The sequence below is a fragment of the Haematobia irritans genome, chromosome 2, assembly GCF_050003625.1.
Source record: "Haematobia irritans isolate KBUSLIRL chromosome 2, ASM5000362v1, whole genome shotgun sequence".
NCBI lineage: Eukaryota > Metazoa > Arthropoda > Insecta > Diptera > Muscidae > Haematobia > Haematobia irritans.
The window spans coordinates 12,008,647-12,030,236 of NC_134398.1; the positions used below are offsets into that span (position 1 = coordinate 12,008,647).

At 32.2% G+C, this 21,590-nt stretch overlaps 1 protein-coding gene across 1 annotated transcript in view; it reads left to right on the forward strand.

The window, feature by feature from the left end:
• Positions 1 to 386: 386 nt before the first annotated feature.
• Pen (karyopherin subunit alpha) overlaps positions 387 to 21,590 on the forward strand; it is a 31,604-nt gene continuing 10,400 nt past the window's right edge. Inside the window, exons 1-4 of the mRNA XM_075293362.1 lie at positions 387 to 654; positions 912 to 1,002; positions 1,087 to 1,400; positions 5,279 to 5,855. Coding sequence (XP_075149477.1) covers positions 943 to 1,002; positions 1,087 to 1,400; positions 5,279 to 5,855 — 951 coding nt within the window. The 5' untranslated portion in view covers positions 387 to 654; positions 912 to 942. The remainder of the gene's footprint in view (positions 655 to 911; positions 1,003 to 1,086; positions 1,401 to 5,278; positions 5,856 to 21,590) is intronic.

Genomic DNA, 21,590 nt, shown 5'->3' on the forward strand with positions numbered 1-21,590 from the left:
TATATGATATCATATCACTTTATTCCGTTTTGAATTTCGACCTCTACGCTTTCAATAACTTTAAGCCTCCACAACAAATAAAATAAATATTATTTATTTTGGCAAAATTGGTTGAATCATTTGGCGAATTCTTTATTTTCCTCAAATACTTCTTTAAGAGCTCGCCTATCGACAATCGATATTGTTGTGTTTCCCTACTATCCCACCGTTTATCGCCTTGTTTATTTGGATCAATAAATATCCAGAGTTTTTTTTTTAGGTTTTTCTAATTGGTGCATTGGCAACTCTGTTTACCCGCCTTTGCTCTTTTATCCATTTTATCCGCATACAAAGGGAACAAAAACAACACACACAAAGCAAAAAAGGGTGCCAAATACATTTCAAAATTTAAACGGTATTTTCGCGCACACTAGCAAATCACACGGACGCAACAAGTCTGCCATTGGCAAAGAGAAGATCATTTGATAGATTCGAGGATTGGTTGTCAGTGAATTTTTATTTTATTTTGTGATTATTATTTAAATATTTGTACAAATAAAAGTGTGCTTAAAATACAGTGTCATTAGATTTATACAAATTGTAGGAGAATATTACAAAAGTGTCTTAAAATATTCTTTGTTTAATAAAAACCACAACTCGAAAGGAACTTTAAGGGTAAGTGAATGCTTCCATAGCATACAGATTGTGATTATGTGGACACAATTCATAAATTTGAAGCAAACCTGCCAATCATTGTGATGCCTCCATTTTCTTTATTTCAATTTTAAAGATACACCATATTGTCATGACTCCATTTTCCTTGTCCATTGTAAAGGAAAGTGAGGTTATGTACAAAGGGCACCACACTTGGAGCTTCCTTTTTTTTCAATCGTCATCTCATTGAATCTTTTGTCCTTTTGTTTTCATTGCAGTTAACCCATTACTACACATTATTGCTTCAAAATGAGTAAAGCTGAGCCTGGCAGACAGAGTGCTTACAAAAGCAATTCCATTAATACAAATGTAAGTTTGGCTTTTCTTGGTTTGTGAATCCTTTGACGGGAAATTGCTCGACATTTCTACTTCATGCTTTTTCTTTGAATGCAGGAATCTCGTTTACGACGCCATGAGGTTACGGTTGAATTGCGTAAATCGAAAAAAGAGGATCAAATGTTTAAGCGCCGTAACATCAACGAAGATGATATTACCTCACCCCTTAAGGAAGCCAATGGTCAATCACCAGTACAAATGACCGTGGATGAGATTGTTGCGGCTATGCAAAGCAACGATCCCGAGAGACAATTTAATGGCATGCAGGCAGCCCGTAAAATGTTGTCTCGAGAACGTAATCCTCCTATTGATTTAATGATTGGTCATGGCATTGTCCCCATATGTATAAGATTCCTGCAGAATTTCGACAAGTAAGTTGATAGTCAAAAAGTTGAAAACATTTACATATAGGCAATTGTGTTCCAATTTAGATCCAGTAAGATTATACATATCTTTTCCTCATTATGTTAACGAGGTTCTAATGCCTTAAATCATAATAGTGGATTCATTGTAAAGTTGGGAATGGCAAAGCCTAATTTGCAGGCTTTTCAAATATTGGAAAAGTTGAGTTTTTGTCTCCTGTTTATAATACTGCATAGATGTAAGATTTCAAAAATTTGCCTAGTTTTGGATGTCTATTATAACTTTTGTACAACCCTCTTGGATACGAAGTTCTAATGCCGTAAATCATAAAATTGGGTTGACTATAAATTGGGGAATGTCAAAACGTAACTTGCATCCTTTTCAAATATAGAAAAGGATGTTTATAATAATACTTCTTAAATGTCAGATTTTTTAAAAAATTGGTCCATTTTTGCATGTCTATTATAACTTTTAGTGTTGACTAGGTGACATATAACAAATGACTAACAATCAATTGTCCATTTTCCGAAATTCGGAATCGCAAAATGCAAATTTTTCCTTTGGCCATCGTTTCTTAACCCTGAAACGATTTGCGATTCCGATTATCGGAACATGGGGGAATGTCTTTAATTCGAAATGGTCCCACTTCCTCTTAAGAGTCTAAAATGGAAATGGGTGAAAACTCATATCAATAAATTTAAAATTTGGAAACATGAAATACTATATTATTCTTAAATGTTTTTATTGCCCAATATTTAAAGAATATGGGCCTATATTGTGCTGCAGTTATAGGATAGGGTAAGACTTCTTATGGTGCACATTGTAGTATGGACTTCAGGGTCGAAATTGTACTCCTATTGTTGCCTTTGTCAGGTTCAGAGGTATTGTGTTTCGTTTTTTAAATTTCAAATTGGCAAAATAATTCGACATATTACAGATCACCGGTGTTGCCAGGTGATTTTTGAATCCTCCCCCCAAAATCTTAAGCAAAAACCCTAATTTGGTGTAGAGTTTTTTCAAAAACCCCCAAAAATTGAAGAATGTAAAAAATTTCGTTAAAAAATCCTGTAGTGATACATTGTAAAAGTTTAATTGAATAAAAAAATATAATAATACGATATCAATTTAAAAAGCAGGTAAAACAATATAATTCAATGTATAAATCTTTTAAATCAAATTAATGTGAAAAATCGGTTAAATAAAATAAACGAAATTCAGTAAATATATACATTATTAAAATTTTTAATCGTTTGCCGTTGCAGTCTACAAATTGTAGGTATTAAATTATGAGACCCATAGGTTAGGTGGCAGCCCGATGTATCAGGCTCACTTAGACTATTCAGTCCATTGTGATACCACAGTGGTGAACTTCTCTCTTATCACTGAGTGCTGCCCGAATCCATGTTAACCTCAATGACAAGGGACCTTTTTTTATAGCCGAGTCCGAACGGCGTTCCACATTGTAGTGAAATCACTTAGAGAAGTTTTGAAACACTCAGAAATGTCGCCACTTAGAGAAGTTTTGAAACACTCAGAAATGTCGCCACTTAGAGAAGTTTTGAAACACTCAGAAATGTCGCCAATATTAATGAGGTTGGATAATCCAGCGCTGAACCATTGCACCACAGTGGCTCCCTTAGACCCATAATTGAATGAAAATTTAACTCTAAAAATGCTTTCAGCTGCTACGTTTAAATACGATTTCTTTTTTATCTGTGTCAAATATAAAAAAATAAATTAAAAAGAAGCAATTGAAAAGGATAATGAAAATAATGGTAATGCTTACTCGCTTATGTTTAGGAGCTTGGGTTGATTTTCTGTATCTTTCTCCCCCAATTTCATGTCAGAATTGTTCCAAATTTGGTTGAAAATTGCTCCAATTTATGAGGTCTAAGATATTTTTCTAAATAAATGTTACCCCTAAAAATCCCCCTAAACGTGAAAAAACCCCCTAAATTTGGGGGGAAAACCCCTAACCTGGCAACACTGCAGATCACACTGTGTATCCCAGAAATGGGTGGCTTACTCTTCTGCTTCTTTTCTGGTCTCTAGTGTTATCTATTGAATCCATGTTTCAACGGCTTTCAAGAATTGACGCTTCCTTCGCTCTTTTTTAATATATTGTTTTATAGCTCGATTCTAGCGAAGTTTTAGGTTAAATTAAAGCTGCTTCAAAGTGATCTGTTCTTCCGAGACCTGTTACGATATCTGTGATACAGGGTATAACTATCCGCCGAATATTTTCCAAATCCCCTTTTGATGTAACGGCTAGCAGATATTTAATTTGAAACAATACAGTTCCGATTGGATGATACTGAATAGAAAAAAATGAAAAAAGTTCAACAACTTTGGGTCCATTGTTCATACAAATTATCAGCACCAATAATTATTCCCATAGAGACTATTAATTCATATATGTTTTCTCTAAATATTGGCATCTAAAGTTTACCATATGACTTCTAATATAGTTAACGGAAATGACCCTTATATTCCTCAACATAAAAATAAAGATTGACAGTCTTCTAGAGACGATCTCTGTGTTCGGTTTTGATCTAACAATCTTGAATAGGATGTAGTCCGTCCTAATGGGTCTCAAGTTTTTATCGTCATCAATTATTACCCGAAACAAAAGCCGGAGACATCAGTCCTTTATTAGGTGCAGAGATTTTAGTGAAACACGCCAAAAGATGACAAAATTGTTTGAAATAAAAAATATGAAAATATACAAAAATAAATATATAGAAAAATATATTAAAAAAAAAAACAAATAACATATACAAATAAAGAAAAATATACAATATCAAAAATATACAAATATATATATTAAAAATATATATAAATATAAAAGAATATAAAAAATTAAAAAAAAAAATAAATATATTAAAATTAAAATAAATGTAAAAATTAAAGAAACTAATATATTAAAAAACTATGAAAACAAAATAAAAATTATACAAAAAATATATAATAAATATAAAAACAGCATATACTGAATTTTCCTTGCTTTTGTGTGATACACCGTGACTATTTTATCAGCCACATACCGTGTTCGTGCTAACTTTTTTATTACAACGATCTTGAATCCCACCCATGTAGTCTTAATGGGTCTTAGGTTTGTATCGTCATCATTAATTTCCCGAAGGAAAAGCCGGAGGCTTCAGGGGAAAGGTCTTAGTGAAACACGCCAATATAAAAAAATAAGTATATAGAAAAATTTTAAAGATAAAAAAATATAACAAACAAATATAAAAGATATAAAAAATAAAATATATAAAAAATATTAAATATATAAAAAATAAAAATATAAAAACTTTAAAAAGAAATATAAAACAGAAAAAATATAAAAACTTAAAAAATATATAAAAAATAAAATAATATAAAAAATATGTAAAAATTAAAAAAGTATATATAACAAATATAAATACAGCATGTACTGGATTTTCCTTGTTTTTTATGTGATAAACCGTGAATTTTTTATCACCAACGTGTCGCGTTCATGCTACATTTTTTATATTTCTCCCCCTTTACATATTTTAAAAAACTTTTTTTTTTAATTAATTGAAGCATACACCCTCAATTGTGGGGTTTTCAGATTTTTTTTTTTCAAAAAATTGTAATTTTTTTCTGTCTTGTGTTAGTACATGTAAATTAAAAAGAACAAAGTTTTAAACATTGGTTTAATTGGGTAATAAAAGGCTTCAATTTGTTATTATATTCAAGTTAACAACAGCTTGTTTGCAATTGATTAAAATCCAATACGAATTTCAAATATGGAAACTCTATCAACTGTCCTTAATTTGTTTTATTTTTTTCTTTGTCCTGTAATCTTCATTCTTTATATCTCTTCGATTCTTTATCGTTTTCACTTTTTTTTATTTTCTTGCAGCCCACTTTTGCAATTTGAAGCTGCCTGGGCTCTTACCAATATTGCCTCCGGTACATCAGATCAAACACGTTGTGTCATTGAAAACAATGGTGTTCCACATTTCATTGCTTTGTTGCAATCGGAAAATATCAATTTGGCCGAACAAGCTGTATGGGCTTTAGGCAATATTGCTGGTGATGGTGCTGCTGCCCGTGACATTGTCATCCAGAATAAATGCATTGATGGTGTCCTTAGTATGATTGACCTTCGCAAAGATATTCCAATATCATTTTTACGCAACAACGTTTGGTTAATGTCAAATCTTTGTCGCAACAAAAATCCATCGCCACCATTTGAGGAAATTAAACGTTTGTTGCCTGTTCTGTCGCAATTATTGTGTGGTACGGATATACAAGTTTTGGCAGATGCCTGCTGGGCTTTATCCTACGTAACGGACGATGAAAATAACAAAATACAAGCTGTTGTTGACACAGGAGCTGTACCACGTTTGGTCGCCCTATTGGGTACCGATGAACCTGCCATTATTGTACCAGCATTGCGTAGTGTTGGTAATATTGTTACGGGCACCGATCAACAGGTAAGTGATGGCAAATATAATTAAAACTTTAATGTGTTGGAAATTATAATGCCATATTCATTGCAATGTGTGTGTGTGGGGTTACTAATTGAAAAATTATTAATGAGTTTATAATTTTTTTGTGGTCTTTTGTTTCAATGGGATATGTCTGATAATATTTATTTTAATTCGCAATTCTATATATGAGCTTAAACGATTGTAAATAGAAGAAAGAAAGACTTTTTCAAACGTTTTACAAAAATCGAGCAGATACTTCTTGACTTTTTCAAACGTTTTTAGAAAGGGGAATTTTTTCTTTGGGTCAATAATATTGCCCATATGTCGGTGGGCCTCGGTAACGGATTCAACTCCTAAAAATGATATTGCCTTTTTCCTTTTCTTTATCCTTTATTTATTCCCACATTTTGTCAAAAAATTAAGTACGCTGCAAAAATGTCCTTATAGTTAAATAATTCGAGTTAAAAATGGGTAACTTTACATGAAAACTAAGGTCAACTTGAATTTAATAATTCGGAAAAAATCTTCAAAAATTAATGAAATCGTCTTTATCTTTATTTATTTATTGACTTTGTATCTTGATTACAAAGCTAAAAAGCATTAACACAAATTTAACAAATGTGTGTGTCTTGAAATGAAAATGTGTAGAATTTTAAGGGAGAACTTACAATGATTTTTGATAGTATGATCTAGGACGAAACATAACAATATTAATTTATAGAAAATTTTGCCAGTTTTATTTCTGCAGATTTTTTTTTTTAATTTTATTTTTTGTCAAAATTTTATTTCTATTGAAAATTTTGTCAACATTTTACTTCTATAGAAAATATTGTCAAATTTTTTACTTCTACAGAAAATTTTGTCAACATTTTTATTTCAAAGTTTCACTTCTATATAAAATTTTGCCAATATTGTATTTCTATATAAAATTTTGTCAAAATTTTATTTCTATAGAAAATTTTGTCAACATTTTATTTTTGTAGAAAATTTTGTCAACATTTTACTTCTATAGAAAATATTGTCAAATTTTTTTACTTCTACAGAAAATTTTGTCAACATTTTTATTTCAAAGTTTTACTTCTATATACAATTTTGCCAAAATTGTATTTCTATAGAAAATTTTGTCAAAATTTTATTTCTATAGAAAATTTTGTCAAAATTTTATTGCTATAGAAAATATTGCTAAATGTTTACTGCTATAGAAAATTGTGTCAAAAGTTTATTTCTATAGATAATTTTCTCAAATTTTACTTCTATAGAAATTTTTCTATTTAGTTTTTATTTTTATAGAAAATTTTGTCAAAATTTTATTTCTATAGAAAATTTTGTCAACATTTTATTTCTATAGAAAATTTTGTCAACATTTTATTTCTATAGAAAATTTTGTCAACATTTTATTTCTATAGAAAATTTTGTCAAAATTTTATTTCTATAGAAAATTTTGTCAAAACTTTATTTCTGTAGAAAATTTTGTCAACATTTTATTTCTATAGAAAATTTTGTCAAAATTTTATTGCTAAAGAAAATTTTGTCAATTTTATTTCTATAGAAAATTTAGTCAAAATTTTATTTCTATAGAAAATTTTGTCAAAATTTTATTTCTATAGAAAATTTTGTCAAAAGTTTATTTCTATAGATAATTTTCTCATATTTTACTTCTATAGAAATTTTTCTATTTATTTTTTTATTTTTATAGAAAATTTTGTCAAAATTGTATTTTTATAGAAAATTTTGTCAAAATTTTATTTTTATAGAAAATTTTGTCAAAATTTTATTTCTATAGAAAATTTCGTCAAAATTTTATGTCTATAGAAAATTTCTTCAAAATTTTATTGCTATAGAAAAGTTTGTCAGAATTTTATTTCTGTAGAAAATATTCTCAAATGTTACTACTATAGACATTTTTCTATTTATTTTTTTATTTTTATAGAAAATTTTGTCAAAATTTTATTTTTATAGAAAATTTTTTAAAAAAATTATTTTTATAGAAAATTTTGTCAAAATTTTATCAAATTTTTATTTCTATAGAATATTTTATCAAAAATTTATTGCTATAAAAAATGTCAAAATTTTATTTCTATAGAAAATTTTGTCAACATTTTATTGCTTTTATCGAAAATTGTCTCAAAATTTTATTTCTATAGAAAATTTCAAATATTATTTCTGTAGAATATTATACTAAAAATTTCATTATATATAGAAAATTGAAGTACCTCTTAGTTGGAGAGGAATATTTGGCAATATCTACCAAAACTTCAAGAATTCTACCAGTCTACCAAGCAGCAAAACATTTATCAATTTGGTAGAATTCTACGAACTGTGGCAACCATGTCAGGCACCCATATTGGGTAGGTTAGGTTAGGTTAGTTTAGGTGGCAGCCCGATATATCAGGCTCACTTAGACTATTCAGTCCATTGTGATACCACATTGGTGAACTTCCCCCGAGGTTTTTACACGTGTGACATTATTTTTAGGCCTTGTCGACTGCTGCCACCAGACCACAACACCACATAGCATTATAGGTCAAACTACTGCCGAATACAGCCAATGCACAATTTTCGGATGTAGTTAGTGATTTTTCCCTATTGCCTTTTTGCACGAAAAATACGCTACCGTGGCTCTCCTTGCTCTTTCTTCAGTATTAAGCATAAAATTCAGCCTCCTATCCAATATACACAGTCTCACACAAGTTTACATACGGTTAAAAATTGTATATTTTCTTTAACTAATATTTTCAATTAAAAAGCTAAAAACGGTCAATTAAAATATTAATTGATACAATTAAGATTTTATAAAACCAGAAAAATTAAGTCAATTGAAAAGTTTTAAATTTTTAATAAAAAAAAAAATTATTTGATACTAGTTGTGTTCCTTTACGTACTACTAGTTACTACTTTTACTAGTTTTTACTAGAAACCGTTCCTCAACCCCAAAAAATAGTAAAAGTAGTAAACAATTTTAAGAGAACAATGTCAAAATGCATGTCTCTTTTAATTTTTTTTTTTACTACAAGTTACTTGACAAATTCTTTCGAGTAAAAGTTGTAGATATGTCATGACAAAAATAATTATTTGTTTTCAAATTTTCCAAACTAAAGTAGTTCCAAATCGCTTTTTTTTTGGAAATAAATCTGCAACTTTTTAATGGATTAAGATATCATCATAATTTTTTCTTTGTGCCAAAGCTGAAATGTTTTTCTCTATATTTAGAGGTTTGTAGGTCCCTAGTGGATTCACGGGCTGGTCTATAGACGTTGGAAGTTGGACACCTCGGATGTATGCAATTTAGTGTTACTTGGCAAACGCGCAATTATGCACCGATTTTCATGATTTTTGCTTTGCTGGATAGAACTTATAACTACCATAAAAAGATTGTGTATGTGTGCGAATATATCTAATATTTGCGAGATAGGGCCTTACAATTTATTTTTTTGCAAAATTTGAACAAGTGGGGTCTGTATTTTGAGTCTAGAAGGACTACATTCCTTTCTACGTATTCTGGAGGAAAATTTTGTGCACCTTTGTGCTTTAGATTTAACGTGTAGACTCCACAATTTGGAATTTCAAAACAATGCCGAACCAATACCACTTGTTTCGAAAAAAGTACCAAAACATTGACCGACTCACACCAAATTCGGCACACCCTTTAATGGACCAAAAGTACCTCTACGTTTTGAATTTCATGCAAATCGGATAAAAGTTTTAATATCTATGTCATGAAGACCCCAATTCGGGGGTCGGTTCATATGGAAGCAAAATCGAAACTTAGGCCGAAGTAGTCCCATCTTCAAAATTGACCTGCATGTAGAAGAAAAACGTGTCTGTTAAAATTTCAGCACTATAGGTTCATTATTGAAGGAAGTAGCCTGATTACAACAGATAGCCAGACAGAGAGACATCGTCTTATATTTCTCCCTGATCAAGACTATATATACTTTCTATAGTCAGAATTCGTTATTTGTATGTGTTACAAACGGAATGAAAAACCCCACCTTATAAGATACTGATAATATGCGCTATTACTCTACTTTGTGGCCCAGAAGCCAGAGTTTTACTTTGATAAAAAATTTTGCAAACGGAGTACTTTTTATAACAAAGTAAAAACCATAGCTTCTTTCTATCGTAATAAGGATTTCAAAGTTTCTGCAAAAAATTTGCCATTTGTCAAAAAAAAAAATATCGATATAAAAGTATTTAATTTACCTACATGTTTTGAAAATATTTATTCAAATCACAATGCTTCTTTTCTTTTTTATTTGACATTTTTACAATTTTTACTATATTTTCGTTCCTGTACATTTAACAAATATAGAAATCTGAGAGGATTTTCAATATTTCTCTCTTTTACTACTTTTTACTACGGGTAAAGTAAAGGAACACACCTACTATTAACTTTTTAATCAAAGTCAAAAGACAAGTCGGTAAAAAATGATTTAAAAAATGTTTAATTAACAATTAAAACAATCAATTTGTATTCATACTAAAAACACTAACCCACATTAGTTCTCCGTTATCTAACAACCAATTAAACCGTACTATGGATATGTTTGTCATCTTGCCTATATAATAGAGCTCGACCGAAAAATCGGCATCGGCATTCGGCCAAAAATCGAGAATCAGCCACGAATCGGACTTCGACTTCGAGAAGCCGATTACCAAAGCTTTTCCATTTAATAAAAATATAAGCATTGTCATATATATTTTTAAATTTTTAATATAGAGTTCTGGTCGAATAGTCTTTAATGAATCTAACACAGACATTGTAAGCATATCTTTATTTCTTTGTTTTCCGATTTGTAGAGGGATCTTCCAATGTTTTTATCTTCATCCCTTAAAGGCATTACACTGTATTTATTGGCCTATGTAAAATGTTGACTGCAATATAAGTTTTAATATTGAAAAAAAAAAAGCAAATCAACATTGTCAACAAAGTTTTTATTTTATTTGAAGAGAATCCTCTTATATTAGCAAATATTCTGCATTTGTATGCTTTATTATTTCTTTTTAATTCGAATTCTTTAGAACAATGCCGTTATTAAAAAAAAAAAAAAAACTTCTTTGTTGTAAAACACATACCTGCATACAGATGATGTGTACATATATCTAAGCATGAATAAAAAGTTTTCAAATCACTTATACATGCATATGCATAGATTTAAATCCGACAAGTTTAAAATGGCTCACATCACACATATGTCATTGAGTTCTTTTTCAACTGCTTCACGTGTTTATGCAACAAATGCTCCCACTTCAATAGGGAATTTAATATTTAATACTTTAAGATATAAATTGTAATTAGCAAATTCTCACAAATTGTGTATTCTTTTTATACCCACCACCATAGAATGGTGACCGGGGGTATAATAAGTTTGTCATTCCGTTTGTAACACATCGAAATATTGATTTCCGATTATATAAAGTAAGTATATATTCTTGATCAGGGAGAAATTTTAAGACGATATAACCATGTCCGTCTGTCTGGCTGAAATTTTGCACAAACTCGTCTTTTGTCTGCAGGCAGGTCAAGTTCGAAGATGAGCTATATCGGTCCAGGTTTCGATATAGTCCCCATATAAACCGACCTCCCGATTTGTGATCTTGGTTTTATGGAAACGTAGTTTTTATCCAATTTTCCTGAAATTGGAAATCTAGAAACCGTAGCTTTGATCCAATTTGCCTGAAATTGGAAATCAAGAGGTATTTTAGGACCACAAAGAGGTCTGCCAAAAATGATGGGTATCGGTTCATGTTTTGGTATAGCCACCATATAGACCGATCTCCCGCCTGTGTGGACACCTCAAACGAGCGATACGCAGTGGAATAACATATAGACCTGTTAGAACGCTGCCCTTAGAACCGCAACAGGACGTCTCCGCAGTACACCCCTCTGGATCACCTTTATGCGGAGACCAAGATCATCCCAGTGCGTCGACACAATTACATGTTGTCAAAGCAGTACCTCTTGGGTTGCCATCGAAGTTGTCATCCGAATTAGAGATGTGCGCGTGACACGAAATTGTCGTGACACGCGTGAATCACGTGAGTCGTGAATAAAATTAGGAGTAACTCTCGTGAATGTGCGTGAATGGGACTAAAAAAAATGTCGTGCGTGAGTAATAAAATCGGTTCGTGAATGTGCGTGAATAAAATTTCTGCAAAATCACGCTCACGAAAAAAAGATTTAATTCTTACTCGTATGCTAACTGAAATTGATTTAGCTGTCGAGTTATATTTTATTTATGAATTTTGTATCCCTTGCTCATTCCCGGTTGGAAAAAGTCGTGAATCTCGTGAATTTGTGGTGAGTGACGTGAATTGTCGTGAATCGTGCGTGAGTCTGTAAAAGTAGTTCGTGCGTGAGCGTGCGTGATTATTGTTTTTCATTTCGTGAATGTGCGTGAGTGGCTACGACACTTATCGTGCGTGAGCGTGCGTGAATAAATATTTGACTTCGTGAATGTGCGTGAGTGTGAGTGAAATTTTACTCACGTGCACATCTCTAATCCGAATCATCATCTAGTGGATAGACAACCTCCACCCAGGAATGTAAGGGTTGATCTTCACCTTCTAGAGCGCAAGACCCAGCGTTACAAAAGCGGGCCTCTAGATCAGGCAGCATATCAGACAGGTCTGAACAGGATTCATGAGGATACTGTAGCTGAAGCGGTGAGAAGCTACAAGGTTAATCCTGTTCTCAAAGTCCGACCACCGCCTATAGCACCGGAGGAGAGAGACCTCCCACGGCAGTTTTGGGCCAACTAAGATCAGGCAAATGCAGCCGCCTCTATTCATACTTATCAGTTATTGATAGCAGCGTAGCTGATGTGTGTCCCATCTGTAAACAAGGGCCGCATGACACTCGTCACCTTTTGCGCTTGCCCAGCTAAGCCTACCCGTCTCACTACCAGATCACTCTGGATACACCCCATCCTCGTTGCAGAGTTCCTTGATCTGGCTACTAGTTGAACTACACAAGCATAGAACAAAATGGATGAAACTACATTAAAAACTTTTACAACACCAACATCTCCCGATTTTACTTCTTGGGCTTATAGAAATCGTAGCTTTTATCCGATTTGCCTGAAAGTTTTTTTTTAGTTTCGTTTTAATTATAAGGTTAAGTTTTTATTTGGAATACTAGAGCTCTATTGATTGAATTCTATCAACATGTTGTCCAGAAGGGCGTTGGTTGATTAAATAAATAAATAAATTGCACATATACTGGAATTTTAGACTCAAAATAAACGTGTATCGGGTTTAGTTTTTATCGGACCATTTGGTTAGGCCTCCATATAGACCAATTTTACTTATTAAGGGTATAGAAGGCGCACTGATAATGAAAATTGCTTAAAACTGATTTTAATTCTCGTAATCATTTCAATAATGGGGGTGAAAATCTACCGATTTTAGATTTCAAATCAAGGCAATATTTTCTTTTGCACACTTACAAGATGATTCCTCTATAACTCTAACAAAAATGGTTCTTATAAATCCCGAATATGATATAGTCTTCATAGCTGAAATTTTTAAATTTATCTTCGGGAAGTGTACTGGTTGAACTGCTTTGAAAATATCTCATCAAACCCCCACCCCTCAAAAATTTCAAAGGAAACTATAATATTTGATTCATGGTGGTGGGTATTTAAGATTCGTCCCAACCGAACTTACTGCAGTATATACTTGTTCAATGTTGTATTTGTCAATTACTTTGAAAATTTAAAGAAGATGAAAACATGAGAAATTACACAATCAATACCCACCCACCCTTGATTCTCAAAGGCATTAATTTCGACATAATAATCAAGTTTAAAAAGTGCCGACAAATCAGTTTTATCATTATTAGCATCATCTCAGTAGTAGTGGAAAATCTTCAGAATCATCACAAAAACCTACTGACTATCACTACCAGTCTCAAGTGGCGGATGATGTAGAACTCCTCCTCTTAGCCATTATAAAAATTGCATAAATTTGCAATGCAAAAATTTTAAAAATATCGAAAGGCAAAAAAAGCCATGCTATCATTTCCTGTGTTCGTTCAGCATAAGCCTCTTAGATGTTATATATAAGAAAATTTAATCTCTTCATTATATTGTGGTTATTTGTTAAATTTTGTGAATACTTTTCAATAAAATTGTATTAGCTTAATTAAAAGGAGAATCTATTTGCCTATATTGCTCAAGGAGATATTTTCCAGATATTTTCTCTCATATCAGTTCAATATGGTTACTTAGTTGTCTAAGTAACCATAGTGAACTGATTGTAGTTGTAGTTTATTGTAGTTTTAAACTAATCGAAGGAGAGGAGGAGGAGGAGGTATGATGAGGTGGAAATTACCAGCATCAGATTTTTGTAATAACAGTACGAAGCTGATACGAAGTTTTATTGAGCTCGACAAAAGTATCGATCAACGGCCTTTTATGAGACCGTTTAACCGTAGTCGAATATTTTCTTGGAATATTAATCGTTTAACATTGGGATCAAGAGAAAAGTTCCAAGTTTAGATAGAAATTTTAATCTAAAACAAGTAAGGAAATTCTAAAGTCGGGCGGGGTCGACTACTGCACCACTTTGTACATCCACATTTTCGATACCATATCAAATTCATCAAATGTGTTGGGTGCTATATATAAAGTTTATGTTCCCATATACATATATTTAAATCTGACTCGATCTGGACAAAAATTTGTTAGACTTCTGTAGACTTAAAATTTAAGTCGGCTAATGCCCTGGGTTGGAACAAAATGTTAGTAAAAACAAGTATATACAGAAGTAAGTACGGCCGGGGCGAATCTTAAATACACGCATGAATCAAATATAATAGTTTCCTTTGAAAATTTCAGGGGGGTTTGATGACAGATATTTCCCCAGGCAGATCAGTTCAACCAGTACGCTTCCCACAGATAAATTTAAAGATTTTACCTATGATGACTAGATCAGATTCTGAATTTATAAAAACCATTTTTTGTATGAGTTTTAGAGGAATCATAAACATCTCTTGTAAGTGTGCAAGAAAATGATGAAATAACGCCTTGATTTGAAATCTATAATCTGTAGATTTTCATCCCAATTATTTAAATGACTACGAGAAGTAAAATCTGGAAATTTTGCATTCAGTTTCAAGCAATTTTCATGATCAGTGCGCCTTCTATACCCTCAATAAGTGAAATCAGTCTATATGGAGGCCGATCGACTCAGGGGCCGGCCCTGAGCAATATTGCCAAGTACGCCATATGTCTATCTCGTCTCCTTCTGGGTGTTGCAAAAATATGCACTAACTTATAATACCTTGTTCCACAGTGTCGCAGGGTATAAAAATAACAACTTGCACATATCGAAAGCGCAAATTGATTCTGTGTAATTCTTCCCAAAATGTTTTAGAATTTATTCAGAAAAATGATCAAATCGAATGAAAATAGAACAAAGTATTATCCATCGCTAGCCACTAATTTTTCCCTGACTTTCTGGCAACATAAGGATACAGCGACGAAAAACCACTCGTGTTTTGACTCAATCCTCGATTCGACCCAATTTTTGGCTTCGCCATAAAAAACAAAATGCTGTGCAGCCAGGTCATGCGTCATCGTTGGTAACAATCAATACGAGCAATGTCTGGGCTATACGTTGGGTGGTGTTGGACTTACTATTTGAATGTTTCCAAATAAGTTTTGCAGCATGTTGCCATTCTCTATGTACAAAAACATCGTGTTATGACTTTCCAAATAAGAAGGGTTTCTTTTATATTTCGGGATTGGGCCACCATAGCGTTTCAATCAAAGCTCTAACGTAAGGTTCTCATTGTAGACGCAGGCAGGCGTCTAGATTTTCTGACGCTGTCTACGGAATTGTCGAATTGTCCGTGTCTGGACGGGTGAGAGGTGTACCTTCGCACACCCATTATCTCCCATACTGGCCACCAGCTCACTATTCATATCACCAAAAAAATGGAATTAAATCGTGAATATTTTCGTGCTATTATTAATTACAACTTTCGACGCGAATTAACTTAACAACAGTGCATCGATGAACTTATTCAATATTTGACGTTGAAGCGCCGTCGAGGACCAGTGTTTGTCGATGGTATGATGAATTAAACCGAGGCCGTAGTTCATTGCAAGACGAATTTCTTGAAGGTCTGCAAAATCAGTTGTTATTGTGGAAACCATTGAAGCTGAGTGCCAACTGATATTGCATGATCGTCATGTCACCTGTAATTAGACAAGGCATTAGTGGGACCAAAAAAAATTTGTTCGCTTTGTATCCAATTTGTCAATCGCTAAAAAAGGCTCTTGTATCAACAAGAAATTCTCCAAAAATACGATCGCGGTGCTTCCAAACACATGTATGACATTGTGACAGGATTTACTCGTATGAGCCCGAAAGTAAATAGTAGTCGATTGTATGGGTGTTTCAAGATGAACCAAACCAGAGAATGAAGCCGACCCATTTTTGTCGGCGGCGGCTGACACTAAATGTTTGCCTACGGCGGCGGCGGCTTGACGGCCATGCCGATAAAAAATTGACCATTCGGCGGCGGACAATTGTCCATTCTAAAATCAATTTGAAGTTGCTCGAATAGTAATGAGATTAGCTGTACAAACAATCTTACAATCAACTTTTTATTCTGAGCTAAATTTTTGTAAAATTAAAGGGTGATACGGTCAAAATTTGGTCAAGGGAAAACGCGTGTAAATCGGTGAAATCGTTTATTTAAAAATCAAATTAAATTTCTTTTTCAAGTTCAATTAGTATAAAATTCAGGAAAAATATTCAGTTAGGCTTTCGCTTTTCCAAATCCGAATTGCCGGGCCTCACGCTTGACACCTGCCGCAGAAAGCCAGTTTGCCTTGAACTGCTGCTCGTCCTTAGCAGTTTTTTTTTTGGTCTTCTTTGGGTTCCGCTTGACAATAGCCCAGTATTTCTCAATTGGGCGGAGCTCTGGCGTGTTGTGAGGGTTCTAGTCCTTGGGAACCACCTGCACGTTGTTGGCGGCGTATCACTCCATGGCCTTTTTACCGTAATGGCAAGATGCCAAATCCGGCCAAAACAGTACGGAACAACCGTGTTTCTTCAGGAAAGGCAGCAGACATTTATTCAAACACTCTTTCACGTAAATTTCTTGGTTGACAGTCCCGGAAGCTATAAAAATGCTGCTTTTGAAGCCACAGGTACAGATGGCTTGCCAAACCAAATATTTCTTTGCGAACTTTGACAGTTTTATGTGCTTGAAAATATCTGCTACCTTTCCCCTTCCTTTTGCCGTATAAAACTCCTGTCCCGGAAGCTGCTTGTAGTCGGCTTTGGCGTAGGTTTCGTCGTCCATTACCACGCAGTCAAACTTCGTCAGCATCGTCGTGTACAGCCTTCGGGATCGCGCTTTGGCCGTCGTATTTTGTTTATCATCGCGATTTGGAGTCACTACCTTCTTGTAAGTCGATAGTCCGGCTCGTTTTTTGGCTCGATGCACGGTTGTAGACGATACACCCAGCTTATTTGCGACATCTCGGAGAGAGAGGTTAGGGTTTCGCTTGAAACTACCGGCAACTCTCTTTGTCGTCTCAGCGGCTTCCGGTTTTCGATTTACCCCCGATCCAGACTTCCTGGCTGTCGACAAACGTTCCCCAAACACTTTAATTACATTTGTAACGGTTGATTTGGCAACTTTTAGCGATTTTGCCAGCTTTGCGTGCGAGTAGCTCGGATTTTCGCGATGCGCGAGCAAAATTTTGATACGCTGCTCTTCTTGCTTGGACGGCATTTTGACAACTGTAGAGTGAATTCCAAAATCAAAATAGGAACAACATTCTACACACACACACACCTTCAAAATGAGGGGTGTTCAGGTTTTTTAAATGCAAAATTGAAAGAAATACGTCAAGTTTATATTGACCAAATTTTGACCGTATCACCCTTTATTATAGCAGCTTGAAAATGATTGTTTGTGGATTGGGTGGAAGGTTCATAATTTTGGAAAAAATATTCATTCTCTGAGCCAAACCCTACAAAAGTTGCTCGCGCACGAAGCACTTCCAAACAAATGGTCGCTGTTTTTTCAGAAAAACGACATGTTGCAATCGTACCATTAGAATATTGCAGAGCAGTAAATTTTTAGTGGGACACAATCATTTGTTTGCCAATGCACTTCCAAGAAATCGCAAAAACAAACCGCTGAAGACGGATTAGTCTTCACCACCACAATGCGAGCGTTCACAAGTCGGCTCAAACAAGTGCATTTTGAGCACTCAAAACATCGATTTGATGTGTCATTTATTTAAAATCAACCAACGCCATTCTGGACAACATGTTGTTTGTAGGCAAGAAACTTGTCAGCCACTCCGGGAAAATGACACATACTTAAAATGAAAGCTATGGAATGAGGTTATAACATTAATATAGTTTCTGTTTTTTTTTTCTGATGCGTATATTCCGAACTACGCCATCTTTTGTCAATTTCGCATAACTAATAGTTTGTTTGTTTTTAATTTGGTAGACTTTTCCTAGAAATTTTGTAGAGTATTTTGTATTCGTGTAGCAACCGCATGACCATTACTTGCTTTCTCTTGTCCACTTTAAATCATATGACAATAATTCTAAAATTTCCCGTACACCCATGCAAGTCGATTAGTCCTTTGCCTTTCACCAGTTAAAATTTGACCCTCGTTCTGGGAAAGCTATAAGCCATCGACATAGCCAACGATAACAACACACAAACCGAAAAAGAGCATCAGCACTTAGTGCATTAACACTCACTTAAATGTTGGCACAAAAGCTACGTGTGGCATGTGTTGCTTGCTTGCTTGATACTACCTCAATGTCGATAGTTGTTTTTTTCTTTCTTTTTTTTTTTTTTTTGCCAACTCCCATACAAGAGTAACGAGTAAAATATTAGAAGGGGGAAAAAACTCAACATAGAAGTAAAGAAAAATTTGCATTGCAAATTAATAGCGGCTTTGGTGGCGCTGTTCCCCTTGGGGTGTTTTGGGGTTTTGTTTGTTTGGGCATGGCAAAATGACAGGCAATTTCTTTAGCCACCTCCTTTCGCATCACTTAACGCGAACTGGAAAAGTGGTAATAGTAAAAAATTTGTTTTCAAAACAAAAGGGTTTGAGGCGAAAATGCTAAAAGAGAGCTTACGAATCATCAAACTCCTCATCATCATCGTCTTAATTTAAGGCGCTTTGCTGCATATACAGAAATCAACTTTGAAAAAAATCTTCAAAGCGATGAATATGTGGTGTGGGATAAAGAAGGGGTGGGGTGGAGATAGAGAATATTTCAATTCTTCCCTTTAAGATTAGATTGGATCGAGCGGAGAACAATTACATGATAGGATTATAGTGATAGGAATTTAGTGCTCAGAGGCTGAGAAAGTTTGGAACGCCCAAAATCATTATTTGATGTGAACGTTTCAATTTCTTCTAATTTTGCCAAAGTCAAAATTCCAATTTAATTGACTAATTGTATGAAATATAATAACAGTGAAATCTGGCACTAGGATGAATTGTGTCCAGAGAGATATACGATGGTGAGCCACCTGCACTTGGCACAGAAAGACTAATCGTGACAGAAATTCATCATCACGAAAACTGACGGAAATGCTCACTCTCATGAATGTATTCACACTCACGGACATACTTCTTACGTCAACTCAAATGCTCAAGCTCATGTACTCCAAAACATATTTATGCTAACGATTTTAACCCTTATATTATGTTTGGGGTCATTAGATGACCCATATGGTATTTTTGATCAGCGTATTTCTTACTGTTGGAATATAATTAAAAGTTCTTACTACTCAGCAAGAATTCAGTACATATAAACAATTCACGCACTGACTAGTAAGAACTTTTATTTATATTCCAGCAGTAAGAAATACGCTGATGAAAAATACCATATTGGTCATCAAAGGACCCCAACATAATATAAGGGTTAATAACATCCAAGATTTTAATCATGCGTAGGGTAGGCGTATGAAGCGAGCGGCTATAAGGTTGATGGTGTCCTGGTTTGCTGATTTTTCCTCAGAGACTGTTGCAATTAATTCGTATCTAGAAGTAAAATTTTGACAAAATTTTCTATAGAAATAAAATGTTGAAAAAATTTTCTATAGAAATAAAATTTTGCAAAAATTTTCTATAGAAATAAAATTTTGCAAAAATTTTCTATAGAAATAAAATTTTGCACAAAATTTTCTATAGAAAAAAAATTTTGCACAAAATTTTCTATAGAAATAAAATTTTGCACAAAATTTTCTATAGAAATAAAATTTTACACAAAATTTTCTATAGAAATAAAATGTTGCAAAAATTTTCTATAGAAATAAAATTTTGCATAAAATTTTCTATAGAAATAAAATTTTGCAAGAATTTTCTATAGAAATAAAATTTTGAATTTTTTTTTGTAGAAATAAAATTTTGACAAAATTTTCTATACAAATAAAATTTGACAGAAAATTTTCTAAACATTTTGAACAAAATTTGCTATAGAAATAACATTTTGCACACAATTTTCTATAGAAATAAAATTTTGCACAAAATGTTCTATAGAAATACAATTTTGCACAAAATTTTCTATAGAAATAAAATTTTACACAAAAATTTCTATAGAAATAAAATTTTGCACAAAATTTTCTATAGAAATAAAATTTTGCACAAAATTTTCTATAGAAAAAATGTTCATAAAATTTTCTATAAAAATAAAATTTTGCAAAAATTTTCTATAGAAATAAAATTTTGCAAAAATTTTCTATAGAAATAAAAGTAAAATTTTGACAAATTTTTCTATAGAAATAATATTTTGACAAAATTTTCTATAGAAATAAAATTTTGCAAACATTTTCTATAGAAATAAAATTTTGCACAAAATTTTCTATAGAAATATAATTTTACACAAAATTGTCTATAAAAATAAAATTTTACACACAATTTTCTCAAAATTTTCTATAGAAATAAAATTTTAACAAAATTTTCTAAAGAAATAAAATTTTGAAAAAAAAAAAAATTCTATAGAAATAAAATTTTTACAAAATTTTCTATAGAAATAAAATTTAGCACAAAATTTTCTAAAAATTGTGCACAAAATTTTCTATAGAAATACAATTTTGCACAAAATATTCTATAGAAATAAAATTTTGCACAAAATTTTCTATAGAAATAAAATGTTGACAAAATTTTCTATAGAAATAAAATTTTGCAAAAATTTTCTATAGAAATACAATTTTGCAAAAATTTTCTATAGAAATACAATTTTGCAAAAATTTTCAATTTTTACAAAATTTTCTATAGAAATAAAATTTAGCACAAAATTTTCTAAAAATTGTGCACAAAATTTTCTATAGAAATACAATTTTGCACAAAATATTCTATAGAAATAAAATTTTGCACAAAATTTTCTATAGAAATAAAATGTTGACAAAATTTTCTATAGAAATAAAATTTTGCAAAAATTTTCTATAGAAATACAATTTTGCAAAAATTTTCTATAGAAATACAATTTTGCAAAAATTTTCTATAGAAATAAAATTTTGCAAAAATATTCTGCAGAAATAAAATTTTGACAAAATTGTTTATAGAAGTAAAATTTTGACAAATTTTTCTATAGAAGTAAAATTTTGACAAAATTTTCTATAGAAATAATATAATACTAATAAATAAAATTTTGCACAAAATTTTCTATAAAAATAAAATGTTGACAAAATTTTCTATAGAAATAAAATTTTGCAAAAATTTTCTAAAGAAATAC